The 20,257-nt window shown below is 47.5% G+C and overlaps 2 protein-coding genes across 2 annotated transcripts; one reads left to right on the forward strand and one right to left on the reverse strand.

Annotated features, from left to right (window-relative positions):
• Window positions 1-264: 264 nt before the first annotated feature.
• Window positions 265-11,276, reverse strand: LOC136492323 (uncharacterized). The gene is made up of 11 exons (XM_066488382.1): window positions 10,299-11,276; window positions 9,542-9,684; window positions 9,438-9,464; window positions 9,277-9,358; window positions 8,911-8,983; window positions 8,654-8,676; window positions 8,131-8,568; window positions 7,945-8,055; window positions 7,503-7,823; window positions 7,359-7,418; window positions 265-436 (listed from the first exon to the last, which is right to left on the reverse strand). Exons 1-11 carry the CDS (start codon window positions 11,274-11,276, stop codon window positions 365-367), a joined length of 2,328 nt encoding a protein of 775 aa, XP_066344479.1. The 3' UTR covers window positions 265-364.
• A 4,000-nt stretch (window positions 11,277-15,276) lies between these two features.
• LOC136492324 (uncharacterized) lies at window positions 15,277-19,089 on the forward strand. Its single transcript, XM_066488384.1, has 5 exons — window positions 15,277-15,477; window positions 15,593-15,739; window positions 15,857-16,116; window positions 16,299-17,068; window positions 18,926-19,089. The coding sequence occupies exons 1-5, from the start codon at window positions 15,277-15,279 to the stop codon at window positions 19,087-19,089; spliced, it is 1,542 nt and encodes a 513-aa protein (XP_066344481.1).
• Window positions 19,090-20,257: the final 1,168 nt, after the last annotated feature.

Genomic DNA, 20,257 nt, shown 5'->3' on the forward strand with positions numbered 1-20,257 from the left:
TTCCAACCTTAATAATTACCCCATAGGAAACTCCATGTGTTTTGCTATTTCGTCCTTGAACTGGAGGATTATCATGTTACTTGATAAGGTTATGATAGTCATTTGAATGGAATTTTACTTAAAACCACCACTTCTTTTCTCGATAAGTTTGAATGATGAGTATCAAGTACTGACCCACAAACCCCAAAAGCGAGCGAAGAAAACAAAGAGCATAAGATGGTGGTCAAATGTCGAAGCGGGGGCCCAGCTCAACAGGCCATCACAGGGAGGAAACGCTGTGCATTTTTAGCATTTCTCTGGAGTACAATGGACATGAACAGGCTAACAGTATCTGTTAGAAACTACAAATACACAGTGACGCGACTCAGACGCTCGTAGACACCACTTCAACATCGTCATCCGCGTCGCTTCCCCCGGTGTGCGAATATGACGCATCCTGCAAATCGTAAAAGAACTTAGATCTGCTGGGATATGCACCCATTTAAAAGGCTCAAGGGAAAAGCCCTATTAATCGGACCAGACATGCATGCAGGAACACAGGTTGTGCAACTACGGAATCATCCAGTTTTTTAGGTGTTGGCAGAAATGACGATTGCTCCCATGACCAAAATGTTGCAACAATGATTTGCAACTCTATTTTTTGTAGTTGATCTTATTTATATCAAAAATATCAATTGTGCAATTTGAAGATCACTACTGCAGAAATTTTGGTACCAAAACATCTCTAGCAACTGCTCTTCTTTCAACAACATTTGCAACTTTGATGTGTTATCCCCTGGACACTGTTAGGAGACAGATGCAGATGAAAGGCACACCATACAATACAGTTTCTGATGCTATTCCAGGTAGTTATGCTAGCATTGCATGAGCTAATAGCTAAACACATTTTTAAGTCTATTTCAATACTATGCGGGCATTGTGGAGCATGATCGTCTAGCCGATATCGCCGTAGCGTTAGCACGGGCAACATACCCCATTCTACTTTAAAAATCCTTAATCTTAGCTGATTCCTCTGAACTCCCCAGTCAGCAACACTCAAATTACTATTTTTAGATTCTTGCAAGTGTTGATAGAATCTCAATGGATAGAGAATCTCAGTGGATAGATGAGTAACATTTAGAGAGGGACATTTTGGTGTTAACAGCACCCCAACATAACACAATAGTTTTCCTTTCACGTAGCTTCTTGATTACCTCTTCTTCTTTGTATTTTACTTTATCTCATCTTTAGGTAGAGCATGATGAATGTACTACAGATTTTTCCAAGAGTCACACTATGATATCCTGAATCTATGCATATTTATGCTACTTCAAGTTTGCAAAAGAACTGAGATTTGTGATGACAAATACCCTATTATACTTATCTAATTTGTTGCACTCTCGCATGCGGTTAATGTCCTCAATACTGTTAGCCCACAGGATCACCGGCTCAGGTGAGTGAACCACTCACCAGTCTTGTCGAGCACCCGCTAGTGTTGCCGAGCACCCACTAGCTAAGCCGACCACGAACAAGCGTTGTATGTCCCCACACACTATGGCTAGAGGTTGAAGAAGAGGGAGAACAGAGCAAACACACACAGTATAAGACACCAGTGTTGACTGAAGCCCTGTATGGGAGATGACAAATCTAAACTCTCTTTGTTGAGTTGCAGTGGCAACCTATTTATACAATTCTATTCATCTAGTCCTAGTACAGCGCACATGCTGCAACAGTAACTAGATAACACAGCAGGACTGACTTCTGCGCCTGTCCCTGCATGTGGCTACAGTGCGGCATGTGAGCTGTTCGGCGCCTGCCTCTGATAGCGGCTACAGTACCACAGCAGGGGACCTTTTCGGCGCCGTCTTCCCTTGCTGTGTGTTCACACAGGGAAGCAGTAGATTATTCTAACAATTCTTCTCATAATCCTACTGCTATCCCTTGTTCCCCCTCCATGCCGATCATCTCCTTCAGCTATGTGAGTCGAAGACGTCCGAGCGGCTTGGTGAGGACGTCCATGAGTTGCCGACCAGTTTCGACGAACTCAATGACGATCTGCTCGACACAGTCCCTAAGGAAGTGGAACTTCACGTCGATGTGTTTGCTCCGGTCGTGCAGAACCAGATTCTTCATGAGGGCGATGGCGGGCTGGTTGTCCACCATCAGTGCTGGTGGGTGAGCTTCCACACCGGTCAGCTCGCCTAGCAGCCGGCGCAGCCACATAACTTGGCACGCCACTGTGGCCGCCGCTACGTACTCTGCCTCGCACGTATATAGCGCCACCACCTTCTGTTTCAGCGACAACCATGAAATTGGGGCCGACCCGAGAAAGACGGGCACGCTAGAGGTGCTCCGTCGTTCATCAATGTCCCCCACCATGTCTGCATTGTTGAACACAGTGAGCTGCAGCCTACTCCCATCGGTCTTGGGGAAGATGATCCCCTGATCCACCGTCCCTTTGACGTAGCGAAGTAGCCGCTTCACCGTAGCCCAGTGATCCTCTCTGGGATCCTCCATGAAGCGACTGACGTAGCCTACGGCGAACGCAATATCCGATCTCGTGTGGACTAGGTAGTGTAGACCGCCGCCGATGCTCTGGTAGAGTGTTGCATCCACCTTCGCCGCGGTGCTAGCCTTAGTCAGCTTCAGCCGCTCCTCCATCGGAGTCACGCATGGCTTGTACTCAGCCATGCCGCTCCGCTCCAACAGCTTGGAGGCATACGCGCTCTGATCGAGCGTGAGTTCCTCCTTCCCCTATCTCACCTCGATGCCGAGGTAGTAGGAGAGTGCGCCGAGATCGCTCATTCGAAAACGAGTTGCCATCTCGTGCTTGAAGCCGTTGATGTCCTCCATGCATGCACCGGTGACAATCAAGTCGTCCACATACACGCCGACGACGAGCTCTTCCTTCCTCCATCGCCGCGTGTAGAGCGCGTGCTTGGTTGCGCATCGCTGAAACCCAAGCTCGCCCAACGTAGCGTCAAGCTTGGCGTTCCATGCTCGTGGGACCTACCGTAGCCCGTAGAGCACCTTGCGCAGTCGGAGCACCATGTGCTCCTCTCCTTCGACGGCAAAACCTAGAGGTTGCCTAATGAAAACCGTCTCCGCCAGCTCACCATTGAGGAAGGCTGATTTAACGTCCAAGTGATGGACGCGCCAATCCTTTGCTACTGTCAAGGCTAGTAGCAAACGGACCAACTCCGTGTGTGCTACTGGTGCAAAGACTTCCTCGAAGTCGATGCCCTCGCGCTGAATAAAGCCTTGGGCGACGAGGCACACCTTATGCTTAACAATGGCGCCAAGCTCGTCCCGCTTGACCTTGTACACCCACTTCAGGCTGATCGGACGACATCCTGGAGGTGGATCGACGAGCTGCCATGTCTTGTTTTCCTCGATCGCCTTCATCTCCTCTAGCATCGCCCATCACCAGTTTCCATCACGCTTGGCCAGTGCGAACGTGGGTGGTTCTTCTGTGCTGACGAGCAGCAGCTCTTGATCATTGAGCAGCCGACCAGCCAGGCCTGAGGGTCCTGTGCCACCGACGATGTTGTCTAGCCTACGGAACCGCACCTCCTCACCTTCGTGGAAGGCATCCACGAACTCAGTGATGTCACTTGGAGGTGAGGCAAACTCAATCAGTGTTGATGGAGTTCCCTATTTCATCGGAGTGCTCGGCACAGCACCTAGAGTGCTCAGCACCCTGGTTGCAGTGCTTAGCACTACTTCTGAACAGCTCGTCCCTACTCCTGTAGTGCTTGGCACCACTGTAGGAGCGCTCAGCCTCAGTCTTGGAATGGTCGGTACCACTGCAAGACCTCTTGGCTCTGCCACGGGAGTGCTCGGCACCTGTCCTGGAGTGGTCGCCACCACTGTAGAACCTCTCGGTGCCACTCCTGGCGTGCTCGGCACTCCTCCCGGAGTGCTCGGCATCCCTCTCGAAGTGCTCGGCACCTCTTCCCCAGCGTCTCCACCACTGTGGATGACTAGGTGCTCAACGACGAAGGTGCTGGTGAAGCCGCCAGCTTCCCTCGTGCTCAGACTGGTCTAGTCCCAAGCTGCCTTCTTGTCGAACACGACATCACGCAAGCACCATGTCTCCGCGTGGGTTGTAGAGCGGGTACGCCTTGGTATCCTCCGTGTAGCCTAGGAACATCATCGGTGTGCTCCTGTCCTCTAGCTTGGTGATGTTCGGCTTTGTCTTCCTAATATGGCCGATGCAGCCAAATGTCTAGAGGAATGACACGCTCGGCTTGCGCCCATACCAAGCTTCGAACGACGTCTTGCCCGTCAGGGCCTTGGTTAGAGCGCGGTTGAGGATGAACACCGCCGTGGTCACCGCCTCACCCCAGAACCTTGCCGGCATGCCTTTGGCCTTCATCATGGATCGAGCCATACCGACCACCGTCTGGTTCTGCCTCTCCACCATGCCATTCTGTTGTGGCGAGTACGGTGCGGTGTGGTGTCGCACCACACTCTGATCCGTGCAGTACGCAACGAACTCCACCAAAGTGAATTCGCCGCCACGATCAGTCCTCAGCACGCGGAGCTTCTTGCCGCTCTCAGCCTCCGTGCGCATCTTGAACTTCTTGATCACCGCCACCGCTTCGTCCTTGCTCGTCAGGAGTTGCAGCCACATGTAGTGACTGCAATCATCCATGAGCAAGAGGAAGTACCGTTGACCACCATTTGTAGCTGGCATGATCGGCCCACAGAGGTCGCCGTGGACGAGCTCGAGAGCGTCCTTCATGCGATACTTGGCCACCTTTGGAAATGGTAGCCTCCTTTGCTTCCCGGTCAAGCAGCTGTCACACAGCTCGCCTCCGTGCTTGATGTGGGGTAGCCCTCGGACCATCTTCTTCAGTCGACCAAGCGCATCGAAGCTGAGATGTCCGAACCAGGCATGCCACATCCATGGTTCCTCGGTGTGCCTTGCCGCTAGGCACATCAGCTGCTCTACCTTCAGGTCGAGTAGGTACAACCAGTTTAGAGACCTCTTCACCTTGACAAGAAGTCGCTGCTCCCGGTCCCTGATCCTAAGGACTCCGTCCTTGATCAGTACCTCGCTACCGCGCTCATCCAACTGACCAATGCTGATGATGCTAGAACATAGCTGCGGGATGTAATATACATCCATTAGCGCGCGGTGCTCCCCGTTCTAGCACCTGAAGATGATGGTGCCATGCCCTTGGATAGCCACCTTTGAGCCATCACCAAACTTCACCGTACCGGTAACATCGTCGTCGAGCTCGGAGAAGGATGCCATGGAGCCCGTCATGTGGTTACTGGCACCAGATTCCAGATACCACCGCTGCTCCTAGTCGGCGCCCACACGTCCGAGATGGACTTGGGTGCATGGTTCGTCGAGGTTGACAGCCTTTAGGGCCTTCCTAGGTTCTTCCACCGTCGTCACCTCTTCCTTCTCCTTGGCCTCAACGTCGTGCAGTTCACAGAACGTCGCCATCAGGATAGTGGCCTCATCCCCATCATCAGCTTGCACCAGATGAGCCTGAGCCTTCTTCTCCTGCTTGCGATTTGGGCATTCTTGTGCCCAATGGCCCATCTTCCCGCAGCGCCGACTGGCGTTGGGGTCGACCTGCTTCTTCTTTTTCGAAGAAGTCTTGTCGTGGCGCTTGCCATCGCCACCGCGGCTGGAGGAGGCTGCCTTCCCGGAGTTCCTCCGAGCAGCCTACTCCTCTTCTATCAGCAGCAGTTTACCGCTGTCCTTCGTTGTTGTCGCCTGCTCTAGGCGCTCATCCATCGCCCACAGATAGCCTGTCACATCCTCAATGGTGAGGGTGGACAAGTCCAGCATCGTCTCTATGGAGAGAGCGATCTGGATGTACTTTGCCGGCACGGAGTGAAGGTACTTGGAGACCGCCTCCTCTTCGTCGATGGTGACACCATGGCTCTTCAGCTTACTAATGAGCGTCTGCAGGCGAAGAGAGAAGTCATCCACCGTTTCACCATCCTTGAACTTGAGGTTGGCGTACTCCTGTTTCAGAAGTTGGGTCATCGCCTTCTTTGCGTGGTCGGAACCGACACGCATCGCCGCAATAGCCACCCACGCCTCCTTAGCGGAGCTCTTCGCCCCCAATGACTCCCTGTGCTCCGCCGGTACAGCAGCGAGGATAACCTCCAACGCTGACATGTCATCTTTCTCGTTGTCGGTGCCCTTATCAACAGCATTCCAGAGCCATCGGGCTCTAAGCTTGACCTTCATGGTCACCGACCACTCTCCATAGTTGGTGCGAGTCAGCGTCGGCCAACTAGTGCCACTGACCTCCCGTACCGTACGAACAACGACCTCTGGTCGTGGCTGGGCAGCCACATCAGTGCCACTGCTGCCGCCCATTTCTAAACCGCCCGTCATCGCCAGCGGTTAGTCTGGCGACGGCGCTTGTACGGCTCTGATACCACTTGTTAGCCCACAGGATCACCGGCTCAGGTGAGTGAACCACTCACCAGTCTTACCGAGCACCCGCTAGTGTTGCCGAGCACCCACTAGCTAAGCCGACCACGAACAGGCGTTGTCTGTCCCCACACACTATGGCTAGGAGGTTGAAGAAGAGGGAGAACAGAGCATACACACACAGTACAAGACACCAGCGTTGGCCAAAGCCCTGTATGGGAGATGACAAATCTGAACTCTCTTTGTTGAGTTGCAGTGGCAATCTATTTATACAACTCTATCCATCTAGTCCTAGTACAATGCACATGCTGCAACAGTAACTAGATAACACAACATGACTGACTTCTGCGCCTGTCCCTGCATGTGGCTACAGTGCAGCAGGTGAGCCGTTCGGCGCCTGCCTCTGACAGTGGCTGCAGTACCACAGTAGGGGGGCCTTTTCGGCGCCGCCTTCCCTTGTTGTGTGTTCACACAAGAAAGCAGTAGATTATTCTAACAAATACGCTCTTCACCAGTCTGATTTCTCCTAGGCAGCTCAGAGGTTGGCAGGCGAATGGCGCTGATCCTTGTGGCCAGTCATGGCAGGGCATTACTTGCTTAGGATCAAGGGTCACTAAAATGTGAGCCTTGTGATGCAGTATAGTTGTAGGCATCTAATGTAATGCAGAGATCTCTGCTTTAATTCTCTTACTGGTGATCTACCACAAAGTTTTAAGAAACATCGTCTTTTGGTGTTTTGATGTGCTTCTCTGAACCAGGCACTATACTAGTTTTTGTAGTTGATCTTATTTATATAAAAATATCAATTGTGCAATTTGAAGATCACTACTGCAGAAATTTTGGTACCAAAATTTTGTTCCGCAAAACATGTTGTAAAAGATACATGATATAAACATGAGAAGAATAGGCTTCATTTTAGACTAAAAAAAATGACACACTTAGCTACCAATGTCTCATGACTTTCGCTTACCAGATGTCTTAACTGATCCTCCTGGCCTCCCTCTCTAGCCGCAGAAGATCCAGGAGCATGCTACAGATAGAGACATCTCACATGAGCCTCTAAACCAGTTTAAGTTCAGATGAGAAATACAATACTCAGTTATCCTTTGCGTACCTTGGGATCACTACCTAACGGTGGCACACCACGCACACTTTGCTCCAAGGACTTAAACTTCTGCTCCCAGGTTTCATTTAACCCCTGCAAGGCCTGATTAATCATCTGCTGCACTTGCTCCTGTGTGAATTTCTGCCGTTGCCCATTTTTACCAAAACAATCTGGCATGGACTTTGCTACTTCATCAACCTTGTCCTTGTCAATGACACCAGTGAGCCCATAGTACCTTCCACGGTTCCGTCCCCCTACTTGCTGCACCCATGCAACGTGGGGGTCTATGTTCCTATCGCCAGCCTCCTCCATACGTTTCGTGAAGCCCTCCTGAAAAATGACGAGGATACAAAACATAGTTCAGCAACAGTTAATAAACTCTCCGAACATTTTGCATGTTGCGCCCAATTACTTCCAAATGGTGCAAATAACCCAAACACTGAGGACCTACCACAGTTCGCTTTGCTCTCTCACTGACAAATTCCCCTGTGCCACCTTTACGCCTATGGGTCTTGTTGAATACCTCTAGTTCTGACACTGGCATCCCACCATTTTCTATAACCTATATTCAATTAAAAAACAATTAGTAATTGGTGCTGAAATGAGTTAACCAAGGAATTTGTCTTTATGTCTTCACCATAAGCTGCCTGTGCATGGCAATGCTCCGTGAACCCGGCGTGTGATGAGCACGACCTTTAGTGAATCGGTTCTTCCTGTTCTGGGAAGACATCTTTAAGACTTCTTCTTTGGCCCAGTGCTCGCATAACCTTTCCCACCAATTCGGAAGCATCCATGCAGGGGGGAAAGGTTTCCACAGCAAGGGGTCTTCGTCATCACTTCTCTCTAATGCCTGCTGGTCCTTGGGTTCTTCTTCTTCTTGATCTTCCTCTTCTGACTCTGCATGTCCGTTGGACCGATGTGCACCTGAAGTTTCATTGGATTTGTCTACTGCAGCAAACTTTGCTCTAACATTGCGCTTCTCTTGGCTTAGGATAGAAGCAAACTGCCTTGCTGCTCTGCGTTCAAATACCTTCAGACACTCTGCTTCTCGGCCAGGGGCCCACTTGTAGCGTTGCTAGCACAATTGAAATATAAGCTCAATGGTCAAAATGTCCTCAATAACACTCCATAAAGCAAATGTATTCAGCTACTTTACTTACAAGAAATTCATTCAAAATAAGCCCTTGTTTAGTTCCCCTCAACTTTCAAAAAGTTGTTACAGTATCTGTCACATCGAATGTTTGCGGCCCGTGCATGAAGCATTAAATGTAGACGAAAAGAAAAATTAATTGCACAGTTTGGTGGGAAATTGCGAGACGAACGTTTTGAGTCTAATTAGTCCATGTTTGAACACTATTTACCAAATAAAAACGAACGTGCTACAGTAGCCCCAAAATCTAAATTTCTCCAACTAAACAAGGGCTAACATCCCTTGTTTCTTGAGGATACTGTTGCCAGTGGAGAACCATTTCTCCATTGGGGCCATGTTTAGATTGCAAAAAAATTCAACCCGATGAATAGTAGCGTTTTCGTCTTATTTGATAAATATTATCCAATCGTGAACCAACTAAGCTCAAAAGATTCATCTCGTGATTTCCAACTAAACTGTGTAATTAATTATTTTTTTTACCTACATTTAATACTCCATGCAAGCGGCTAAAAATTGATGTGATGGAGAGAGAGTGAAAAAACTTGGAATTTGTAGTTGATCTAAACAAGGCCTGGGTGGATCTTCTCTTCGCTGACCAGCTGGCAGATAGGTAGACCCAGGGTACTTCTGCTATCTTCGCTGACCAGCTGGCAGATAGGTAGACCCAGGGTACTTCTGCTTCAAAAGAACAGTGATGGTAGAGGCCACCTTATCGCTTGTTGTTTCAGTTAGTCCAAATCAATTAGCCAATAATATTTTCCTCTCACAACAAACCAGCACTAGCCAGCCCAAACCAGCTCAGTGAATTGGCATCCCATTTGCTGCCAAGTCGACTCGTCATGAACATAACAAGAGAATATATTAAGAACTAACTTTGTCAGTTCATCGATACACATACTCAATAATATTAGGTGTCAAGACAGGCCTGTCAACTTCCCTTCGTGGTTGGGTTAGTCTTGTAGGTTGATGTCCACGTCCTCTACGCCTCCCTGATGATTTGACAACAGATCCTAATAGGGAGTAGGCCCTCTGTGCATCCTCCTTAATGAGTGATTAAAATAAGCATCCAAACAATGCAAATATTTTGAATGTGTAGTATTTATGCAGAAATTCAAACCACGGCACTCCAGCTAAGAAAATTTACAGGATATTAGGAGCTAATTTTACTTTATATAAACACGTATCACATGTGCGTGGTGGAAGGTTGATGCGAGTACTAGACAAGTTGGATAGTACAGATTAACTTCAGCCTGTTCGGTTGGCTGGTTCGTATCGTTGCTGGTTCGTGAATAAGTACTGCTGGCTGGTTTGTGTGAGAGAAAAATACTGTTCCGGCTGAAAATTTACGATCATTTACGACAAGCCACGGCCAAACGAACAGGCTTTGCAGAAGGTGGATATGTGATAGGCATTAGGGTGGTATTCTCGAAATCATAGGAGATGTGCAGCTCTCATGCGCGGTCAAGGAAAAAAACAGTGGCAGACCGGTAATGAAGTGTTGCAGATTTTGCTGGCAGCTTGGCAATAATGGTCGTTGGGCAGTGTGGCAAATTTTTAAGAGAGGTGTATCCTATCCATGGCTTTAACCAATAGCCATGGGTAGGAACACAGATAAGTGCACCCAAGTCAGCGGAATGAACTGAAGGTTCTCGTGCCTGTTGCCATTGCCCTTGCATATGCACATCATGAAATCGGGCATCTGGTGAATGTGGCTGCTCGTCACCACTTCTATCAAGCCAGTGTTCACCGGGGACCTCTGGAGGGTACAATTGACTGTAGCAGAGTGGGAGTTGCCTATCTTGAGATGCATTATGATTTGACACAGGTGGTCCAGTGGCTGCATCAACTCTGCCTGACTGGTTTGAGCTTGCTTGATTCATTTGAAGCTGAGGCGATGGACTGCGACACAGATTGGAAATGATTTTATCAATGTTTAGATGTAAATCTGAATTACATTGATTCGAAGCAGCTGGCTGCTGGGCAGGCTCATTGTTGATAGGATTTTCTGGCTTCTTTGACAAACGTGCACTACGCCTAAGATGGGGGCCTCCATTTGGATAACAAGGCAAGCCCTTCTTTTTCCCCTTCTGACCACTGGCAGTCCCACCGCTCCTTTTCCTCTTCAGATTCCATCCAGTTGCCTTGCTGTGATACTCACCTTGGTCCTGTTCAACACGGTTGACTTGATTTGAGGTCTCTATTGTTTCATGCTGGAGGGTACTTGATACAGCTCGATATTCATTTATGTGCTCCCCTTGACTTGCAGTGTCCTCCACAGGTTGCTGTTCTTGGGCACGAAATGAATAATTGGAAGGACAAACTTGTGCCCGGGAGATTGAGCTTGAGTGTACGGGAGGCTCTGGACGTACCACGCCAGTAGATTCAAGACAAGCAGGCAATTTAGTCTTCCTGTCGCTAGCCTTTGCAATAGTCTTACTAAGTGGTTCAATACGGGCGTGATTGGTTGCACAAGCCTTTGCCAGGATGGTCAGGCTGTGCAGAGCCGAAGAAGTCGGGTTGAGCTCGTGCAGGTGGCCGTGGGGTTGTGTTTGGTTGCATGCATGCATCAGTTTTTTTTGGGTGTCTGACGCATGGGTCCCTGCAACCTGGGTGAATAAGTCATCCTGCACCATGAGGGAAGGAGAAATCTAGAACACGAAGTCGTGCGGGATGGAGGAGGCCAGATGAATGAAAGGATACAGACGAAAGGTGCGAGCAGAACAACCAAACACGCCGCATGAACGAGGTCAGACAACTAAACGGTGCGAGGACGGCCCGATTCGGCCTACCAATCACGCCCTACGTGACTCCTCTCTGTGAGCTGAATGGATACTGGGCTCTTTTTGTGCCAACAGGGTGTGGATTGCTTCTGTTCTGGAAGAACTGAAGGCCTCCTCTCTATGAACTGAATGAGTCGGGTGATTATACTTTTCTACATGACCCTGCTGCACAGAAAATAATGCAAAAAGAAGTAAGAAAATAAAAATAGGTGGAGTAGATCTATGCATAGAAGAGTACAGAAAAAGAAAATCCTAATCTAAGAGATTCTGCAGAAATACAACTGCATGACTGTTGCTGAAATAGGCAATCAGGACATCTGAATGGTATATTCTATCTATCAGATTTGTCTTCCGTGTCCTAGAAAATCTCTATACTTTATTTGTCTTTATCAAGCCCTCCTCACTAAATCTCTATTCAAAATTTTTTAAAAATCTTTCATAATGCAGAGTGGCAGACATTAACAAATAGTCAGACCCATGGTTTCCTTTAATAAAAAGACATCCTAACGTCCAATTCAGTGAATCAGAGCCTTTGAGCGGTCCAAAAGTAAATGCAAACTAAAATACAACCATTGTATCGCTTGTAACCCAGAAATGCTACGCCTCGCAATCAAAATGCAGGTGCAGCCTGTTCTTACTCAACTCACCATGAAAAATACTGCTATGTAAGACAAGACAAACATCAGGATTCCAGTGGAAGTGTAATAGGGGATATTGCTGAGTTGATAATGACAACTTAATTGGGTTGGGACAAAGGCAGAAAGTTAAACTAGTATACCAAGCGCGAATAAATCCATATAATGAAAATGAATTTTAAGCTAGTGTTTCTGGTAAGTCCATATAGGGAAAAGGAGTCTTAAGCAAGTGTTTCTAGTAAAAATCCTAAAACACTTGATACGCACGGGCACAGGCGCCGGCACAGGCGCCGGCACGAGTATGGGTAGGGGTCCGGGCACAGGCATTGGCGAGAAAATTGCAAGGATAGGAAAAAAAAAAGCGCTTCGTAATTATTGGACTCTAATCATCGACTTGGTTAAAATAACATTTGAAATGTTGGCTTCTTATTTTAGATGATATTTAACGTATTTTTTTTACTTTGTTAATCAAAATACATGCATTTTGACCCTCCTGTGACCCTTCTACCCTACTCGATACTCCTCACTCGCTTCCTCAGCACCATCCCTCGACGCATCGGCGCTTTGCTGCCGTCATCTGCTCTTTCCGTGGGGCCAGCTGCTGCGGCTGACCGGGGCCATGGCGGGCATTGACCTCAACACCGTGCAGGAGGAGGGTGACGCGGGTCGCGACGGCGAGGACGGGCCGCCATGAAGCCGCTCGCACGGACGCCGCACATGTTCTGCAAGACGCTCACGGCCTCTGACACCAGCACGCACGGCGGCTTCTCCGTCCCTCGCCGCGCGGCTCCGATCGAAGCTCCGACGATGGGGAGGACCTGGTCGAGGTCACGCTGGACCTCCTCGAGGACGACAACATTGTGCTGCGGAACGTCGAGCCGACGACGGCGGCTCCGCCCCGCCGCCACCCGGACCTGACCCCGTCGTCGTCCGCGGCGCCGTCGCGGTCGCGCTCGCCCGCGATGCGCCGGACCTCCTCGCACCGCCTGCTGCAGTTCTCGCAGGAGCTCAAGGCCACCGCCAGCCGCGCCAAGCAGTTCTCACAGGACCTCACCAAGCGCTTCACGCGCACCCAGAGCCGCGCCAACCTCGCGGCGGCGGGGGAGCCGCCGCCGCTGGCCGCCGCCATCCTCGGGCATTGACGCCGCGCTCGAGGCCCGCGGACAGCGCCGCCGCCGCGCGCAGCTCGACCGCACCAAGTCCGGCGTGCAGCGCGCAATCCACGGCCTCCGCTTCATCAGCGGCGGCAACAAGGCCAGCAACGCCTGGATCGAGGTCCAGGCCAACTTCGACCGCCTCGCGCGCGACGGCTACCTCTCCCACGCCGACTTCCCAAAATGCATAGGTTCGCTTCAAGGGCTTTTTACCCGTGTGCCATTATAAAAGATCCAAATGATATATGTACCATCGAATTTTTGAAAAGTTCCTCACCAACCTTGTCTAAAGTTTCTTTCGCCTGAATGCCACTCTCGTCACCTTACCGTTTGTTTTTAACAGAGCTAGCAGGCAACTAGACACGAAATGACTCCTTTGCCCATTATTGTGTCCGGTCAATTCCCCATCGTCCATGGGCTTCTCGTTGGACTCTCTGGTTCATTCCCCACTCCTATCCAAACCCTAAGCAGGCTAGCCACTCAGGTCGGCGGGGAGGGAGCTCGCGGGTGAGGCGCGGCCGCTGCAGGGCTTCGCGCGGGTGGGCGAGATGGCGTAGCGGCAGAGCGGAGACAGGCGGGCGCGAGCGGGGGCACTCGCGGCCCTAGGGCGCGAGCACGGTGCCCAGGCAGGCGGGCTCACGGGCCCTGAGGAGCAGAGGACCAGTGGAAGCACTTGGTGGCGCTCGCCATCATCGCAATCCTCGGCCTCGTCCTCGTCGCCAGCCCCGCCGGTTCGACGCCGCCCGTCGCGAAGAAGGTGAAGCCTCCCCTTTCTCACGCGCCCAATGCTTAGGAATGAGAGATTGCTGCCGGCTTCCGTCCAGCGCACGCGAAAATAATAATTTGCTGGCCGGCGCGATTATACAGTCCGAACACCCGGACCGTAGCAGCCCCTGTTGGAGACATCTTTTAATTTGGGCCAGCTGTGCTTCTAGCCCAGCCCGGCCGTGCTGTCAGTCAGGTAAGGAAACCATGTATGCAGGGATACAAGTTTCACACAATTTTTTTCCACAAGGCGTAAGTTCATGTTTTTTCGGCCTGGTACACGGAAACGACGTAATTTTGGTTTTGGGCCTTTCGATCTGCATCTGTGCAGTTGAATTACGGATGTATGTATCCGTGATGTGGAGGTTGGAATATTTCATTATCTAAAAATCTGGGTAGTTGAATTGTCGTAGTGATCTGCAGATTTGGAGGGAGCTGAAGTAGAATAATGTGTGCATGTACTTATTTCAAGTTTCTTCTTGCTAGTTGTACGCTGATCTACCTCGTAAGATTGTTGGATGTGATGTTCTAGTGTACCATATGTATCGCAACCACTGCCTGATAGACTTGTATTAGCAACTCAAGGTACTATGTGGCAACCACTGCACGTTGCTTCAGGTGCACAGGCAGGCGGGCTCACGGGCCCTGAGGAGCAGAGGACCAGTGGAGGCGCATCCTGAGGACCAAAGGAGCAGAGGAGGGAGGAATTGTTGTGGATTCATAAAAGATGGTGGACGGACGACCAGCTTGGCTTCCAGATGGGTGAGTGTCCCTTTTCTTCCTCAAATGCATACATTAGTTCTATGTTTTGGTGTTGTTTGGACTGAATTGAACTGCATAGATGTTAGTAAATCGTATTTGTTCATGTGTAGGAATGACATCGAGACCAGTTTCAATCTAAAAATCAGGATAATTAGTCCAACTATACGAGGACCATGGTATGACATTAATAAAGTTGTTGATTCAGACACCACAAATTTTAAAGACCTTGTTGATGAAATTCTGGATCAGTTTCCTTGCGGGTATAGTGATGTAGTGAAGCTGTTCTATTTCTGTGCTGATAGCAAGTCCAACATACAAATTCATTCAGACTAAGAGTTAATGCATATGTTCGCGAAACATATGAGCTCCAAGTGTTGTTGCATGTCAATTGCATATCATAAACCTGATGTTGATCCACCAGAAATCCCACTATGGGACAATGTTGACATCCCATGCACCCCATCAATGCCAGCCCCTAGCTATGTAGAACCTAGCAAAGCAACCCAAACCGGGACTGCTACAGAACCAGATGATGACATGGTAGATGCTGAGGATACTTATCTTAAGAATCCTGAACCAGAGAATGAACATGTGGGGGTTGATGAGGAGGGTTTATACCTTGACATAGTACCTGCTTCTTATGCAAATGTTGACACAACTGACAAAAAGGATGAAGATTATGATTTAGGTTCAAACTCTGAATCTGATTCTATGTCTGACTCCGATATGGATGATGAGGTAGATGAGATTGTTAATGATAGATTGCCATCGGACATGCCTCAAGTTGCATACAACAAAAGATGACCCTCCTATGGAAGTAGGGAGCATCTATCCAAACATGTCTGAATTTAAGTTAGCTCTTGCAACACATGCTATCAAGAAAGAATTTGAGTATAACATTGAAAAGAGTGAACTAGGGAGGTATCGGGCATACTGCGCGGGAGTGGAAGATGGTTGTAACTGGAGGCTTCATGCATCGACAATGAGTGATAAAGTTACTGTATAGGTAATTTCTCTTTTATTTATTTTAGTAGTTTGTTCATATTTCTAAATTTATTTCAGTACTGTGTTCACACTTCTGAAATTATTTTAGTCTAATTGAAACTAAACTTTGTAGGTCAAGGTGAACCCTTGTGATCATAAATGTCAAAGTAGTAGGAGGATTGGGAAAGTCAAACATGCTACCAAGTTTTGGATTTGTGAGAAGATAAATGATTGGTTAGCTGAGGACCCCACTGTTCGGCCCAAAGAACTTAGGAGAAGATTGAAGGATGATTGGAAGATCAGTATCAGCTACAAGAAAGTGTATGATGGAAAGGCACTCGCTATGGACGAGTTGTATGGTAACTGGAATGAAAGTTTTGACAACTTGTACAGGTTTAAGGCACAGATAGAACAATCTTGTCCTGGCAGCTTTGTTGTCATTGATCATCATACAATAGAGGATAAGATCAGATTCAATAGGCTTTTTTTGCAATGAAACCTTGTGTTGAAGGTTTGCTTAGAGGTTGCAGGCCTTATCTGGCTGTTGATAGTACATTCTTAATTGGAAAATTTAGAGGTCAATTATGCATTGCTTGTGCAGTTGATGGGCATAAATGGATGTACCCAGTTGCTATAGGAGTCATTGATTCTGAAACCAACGAAAACTGGATTTGGTTCATGGAAAGGCTTAAGGAAGCTATAGGTACCCCACCTGGTCTGACCTTTTGCACAAATTGTGGTCAGTCAGTCATGATAGGAGTTAGTGAGGTATTCCCAAATGTAGAGCATAGAGAGTGCATGTGGCACTTGGTGCAGAATTTTAAGAAAAGGTTCAGTGGAAAAGTTTTTGATGAACATTTGTGGGCTGCTACTTATTTTTGGAATTCATATATGTTTGGAAAGCATATCAAGGCCATGGCTGAAGCAAATCCAGCAGCAATGACATACTTGCAGCAAACTCATACAAAACTGTGGATAAGAAGTCAGTACTCTACGTTGTCAAAAGTTGACTATGTCACCAATAATTTAGCAGAAAGCTTCAACAATTGGATAAAAGCTGATAAGGGGCTGCATCTAGATGACTTGATGGATACTATAAGACAGAAGCTTCTAATCAAGTGGAACCAGAGGAAAAAAATTACACATAGAATGGAAGGAAAAATTTTGCCACACATCATAAGTCAGCTAAAGGAGCAAAGTAGGAACCTTGACATTGATGTTGTGACTAGCTCACTTGATGGCATTGCAGAGGTTATGGCAAGGGGAGGTTCTACTTACAGGTTTGTTGTGAACCTAAAGGAAAGAACATGTTCTTGTAGAGCATGGGACATTTCTGGATTACCATGTAAGTATGCAATTGCCTACATCACCTCTATACCTGGAGAGAAGATAGAAGATCATGTGGACAACTACTACTCTGTATAGAGCTTCAGGGCTGCATATGATGGTACAATCCCTTCTATACCAGACAAATCCATGTGGCCCAAAAAAGAACTTGGTTTCTTCCTGCATCGTCCATTGTTGAAGTCAACGGCTGGTAGGAGAAGGCAAAATAGATACAAGGACGTAGCAGAGGGTGGCAGCAAAGGAGGCAAGGGTAGGCATCAGTGTCCGATCTGTCAGCAATATGGACATCATTGGTACACTTGTAAGGAAGGTGACCCAGCAGACATAGCAGCAATGCTTGCTGAAAGGTAACATAGAAGTGTCAATTTATTCTGTAATTATTTCCTTTTATAGTGCCAATTTATTCTGCAATTATTTCTTTTAGTGGTAGAAGACCATGTTCCTGTTCCATTTCTGTTCGTAGCAAGTCTTGCTTCTACTTGTGCTCATGCAAATGGCAATGCCTTTGTCTTCTAAGTTGCAGTTCAAGTATATTGTCCCCAATTCATAGTCTGTTATTTCATAGTGAGATTTTGTTGTTATTTTGACTGTTTGCTTGCCCAGTATACTCTGAGGCTATATCCATTGTCTGTTATCATTTATGTATTTGAGACTATAATTACTGGATGTTTACATTGTTGCTAACCTATCTGTCTATACAGAGGTCCACCTAAAAAGAAGAAAAAGAAGATAGAACTAGCTACTACTGAGACTAGCATTGTGCCTGCAGCACCACAAAGGATGGCCTTTCCAGTTCTACCTACTGTTGTGGATCTATCAAAGAAAAGGAAGAACAAATCATCCTCATCAACTCGTGCGAAGAAACAAAAGAGTACTTCCAATACTTCAACTACTGAGGCTAGTGACCCCTCCGTGAGGTAAGCTAATTTCCTATAATTATCTTTTCACCACTTTAATTGATAAGCCAACTGTTTTGTACTCATGTCTCTTTTTTCAGAGGATCTGGAACAGGATCAAATCAGCTACACCCTTCATGATCAAGTGAACAGTACACAGCTGACAAGAGTGCAAGTCAGCACCAACACAAGAAGAAGAGGGCCATTTCAAAAAAAATTGACTCCAAACAAGGATAGTCTAGCCATGTCAACCCGCAGCAAGGCCCCTAGTTCCCCTTCTAGTCCGGCCATGGGAACTAGAAGCAAGAAAAAACTTGATCTGTAATGAGTTTGCATCTCTGTGGCATGCTTTTGTAGTGACCAGACAGTGTTTAAATTAGCAATGAGGTCAATGTGACCATCTTTTGTGTGCAAACTTGATTTAGTAATCAAGCTGACTATGCACGTCATGATAAATTTGGACCTCTATTATGCCTGAATGTACTTAGTTTAAATGTTTATTGTGGTTGTCGCAATTATCAAGTATTTTGGATGCATTTCAAATTTATTATAATTATTAAAATTTACCACGTGCACAAACAAGCTGTTACAGTGAATTTTTCATAATGGTATAGAGAAAAATGCGTAGTTTTTGGATCACAGGAAGTGTTACGGTGGTATATGAGGAAAGAATGAAAATTTTGATGCATTTTGTAACTGAGGGCAAAAGCGTCTTTTCCGCTGACCGTTAGCTACTGTTAGAGGCAAAATAGACGGAAGTGGTACACAGGTAAAAGAAACTTTAGACAAGAATACCGAGAAACTTTTTAAAATTTTAATAGTATATAGGTCATTTAGATCTTTTATAATAACACACAGGTAAAAAGCCCTCGCTTCAATCCCCTCCCCCTTTCCCTTCTAGAAACCCCAGGCTTCTTCGAGCGATTAGTTCCTAACCGCATTGGAGTTTTTGGATGCAGGGATGACGGAGTCGCCGGAGTTCGCGATGGAGCTTTCCGACACGCTGAGCCGCCGTCGGCAGATGCAGGTGGATAAGATCAACAAGGATGAGCTGCGCGAGATCTGGCAGCAGATCACTGACAACAGCTTAGACTCGCGCCTCCAGATTTTCTTCGATATATAACCTCTGCAATCTAAGAGCTGCTATCAAATTAGCGCTATATGAACACATCAGTTGTTCAGTTTTATTAATGTGTCTTTGTTTTTTTTCTATATGTATATAGTATCATTTTAACCGGTGCGGCGAGGGATGGAGCTGAGGAAGCGAGTGAGAGTATCCGAGTAGGACAGAAGGGTCACAAGAGGGTCAAAATACAAAGTGAAGAAATACGTCAAATGTCATCTAAAATATAAAACTAATGTTTCTAGGGTCATTTTAACGAAGTCAACAATTGAACTCCTATGATTACGAAGGATATTGTTTGGTGTCTATAATTGCAATTTTCTCGGCACCGGCGCCGCGGCGGCGGGTCGGCGGCTTGGGATGGGCAGTGCCCTGCGCGGGCGCAGCGGGGGCGAGGGCATGAGCTCCGACGGGAGCGCCTGCTGAGTCCCGCAGTTGGGGCAAGCGAACTCGGAGAGCCCCGGCTCCACCTCCAGCGTCTCGCCGCACCCCGCGCACCGCACCTCGACGAATTCCGGCTGCGGCGGCGCCATGACAGCGGGAGCAATTTGGGGGTGAGAGAGAGATCAGTGAGACGCGACGGCCTACCCCTAAAAACCGGTCAACTGGAACCGTCAGGAAAAAAGGGCTACGCGCGGGTTTCAGCAAATTTCGCTCCTTTGGATGTTGTTGCCTTCTGCTTTCCCCAACTCCAGCTGCGGTTGCATATGCGCAGCTAACAAACCCTGATTGAGTAGTGAAAAACTTGCGTCAAAACTCAGATCCATTCCAATATTTGTTTTGATTAACACTTTGATTTGAGTAGAGACTCTCTGATTTGAGTTGGGAAAAGTTATGTCAGAACTCAGATTCATTCCAACATTAATTTGTTTTGTTCGATGTTTTGTCATATATGGATGAATCAAACTGGGAAAACGTCCTTTCATCTAAATACAAAAAGAGGAGCCAAATAATAGGAGTAGAATGAGTTTAAAATACAAAGACAAATGGTGTCATTATTTTGATCACGTTATTACACTTTGTTGATCTTTATTTTGTATTTTTCTCTCTTATATGTATTTTTACAAGCCACTTAAAAGACTTAGATGGTAATCCATGTAGTTATACGCCGTGAGTAAATGAAATGTCGAAATGCCATAAAAATGGCATGTATATCTATTGATAGAAT

Source organism: Miscanthus floridulus, chromosome 11 (genome assembly GCF_019320115.1).
Source record: "Miscanthus floridulus cultivar M001 chromosome 11, ASM1932011v1, whole genome shotgun sequence".
NCBI classification, from domain to species: domain Eukaryota; kingdom Viridiplantae; phylum Streptophyta; class Magnoliopsida; order Poales; family Poaceae; genus Miscanthus; species Miscanthus floridulus.

Coding starts and splice junctions, on each gene's coding strand:
- LOC136492323 (XM_066488382.1), bottom strand. CDS start 11,276: ATGGTGCAGGATGACTTATTCACCCAGGTTGCAGGGACCCATGCGTCA. Junction 7,824..7,944: donor AGAGAGCAAAGCGAACTGTG/GTAGGTCCTCAG, acceptor GTCATTTTTCAG/GAGGGCTTCACGAAACGTAT. Junction 437..7,358: donor AGGATCAGTTAAGACATCTG/GTAAGCGAAAGT, acceptor TACGATTTGCAG/GATGCGTCATATTCGCACAC.
- LOC136492324 (XM_066488384.1), top strand. CDS start 15,277: ATGGTAGATGCTGAGGATACTTATCTTAAGAATCCTGAACCAGAGAAT. Junction 15,740..15,856: donor CAATGAGTGATAAAGTTACT/GTATAGGTAATT, acceptor TAAACTTTGTAG/GTCAAGGTGAACCCTTGTGA. Junction 16,117..16,298: donor AGTTTTGACAACTTGTACAG/GTTTAAGGCACA, acceptor TGGAAAATTTAG/AGGTCAATTATGCATTGCTT.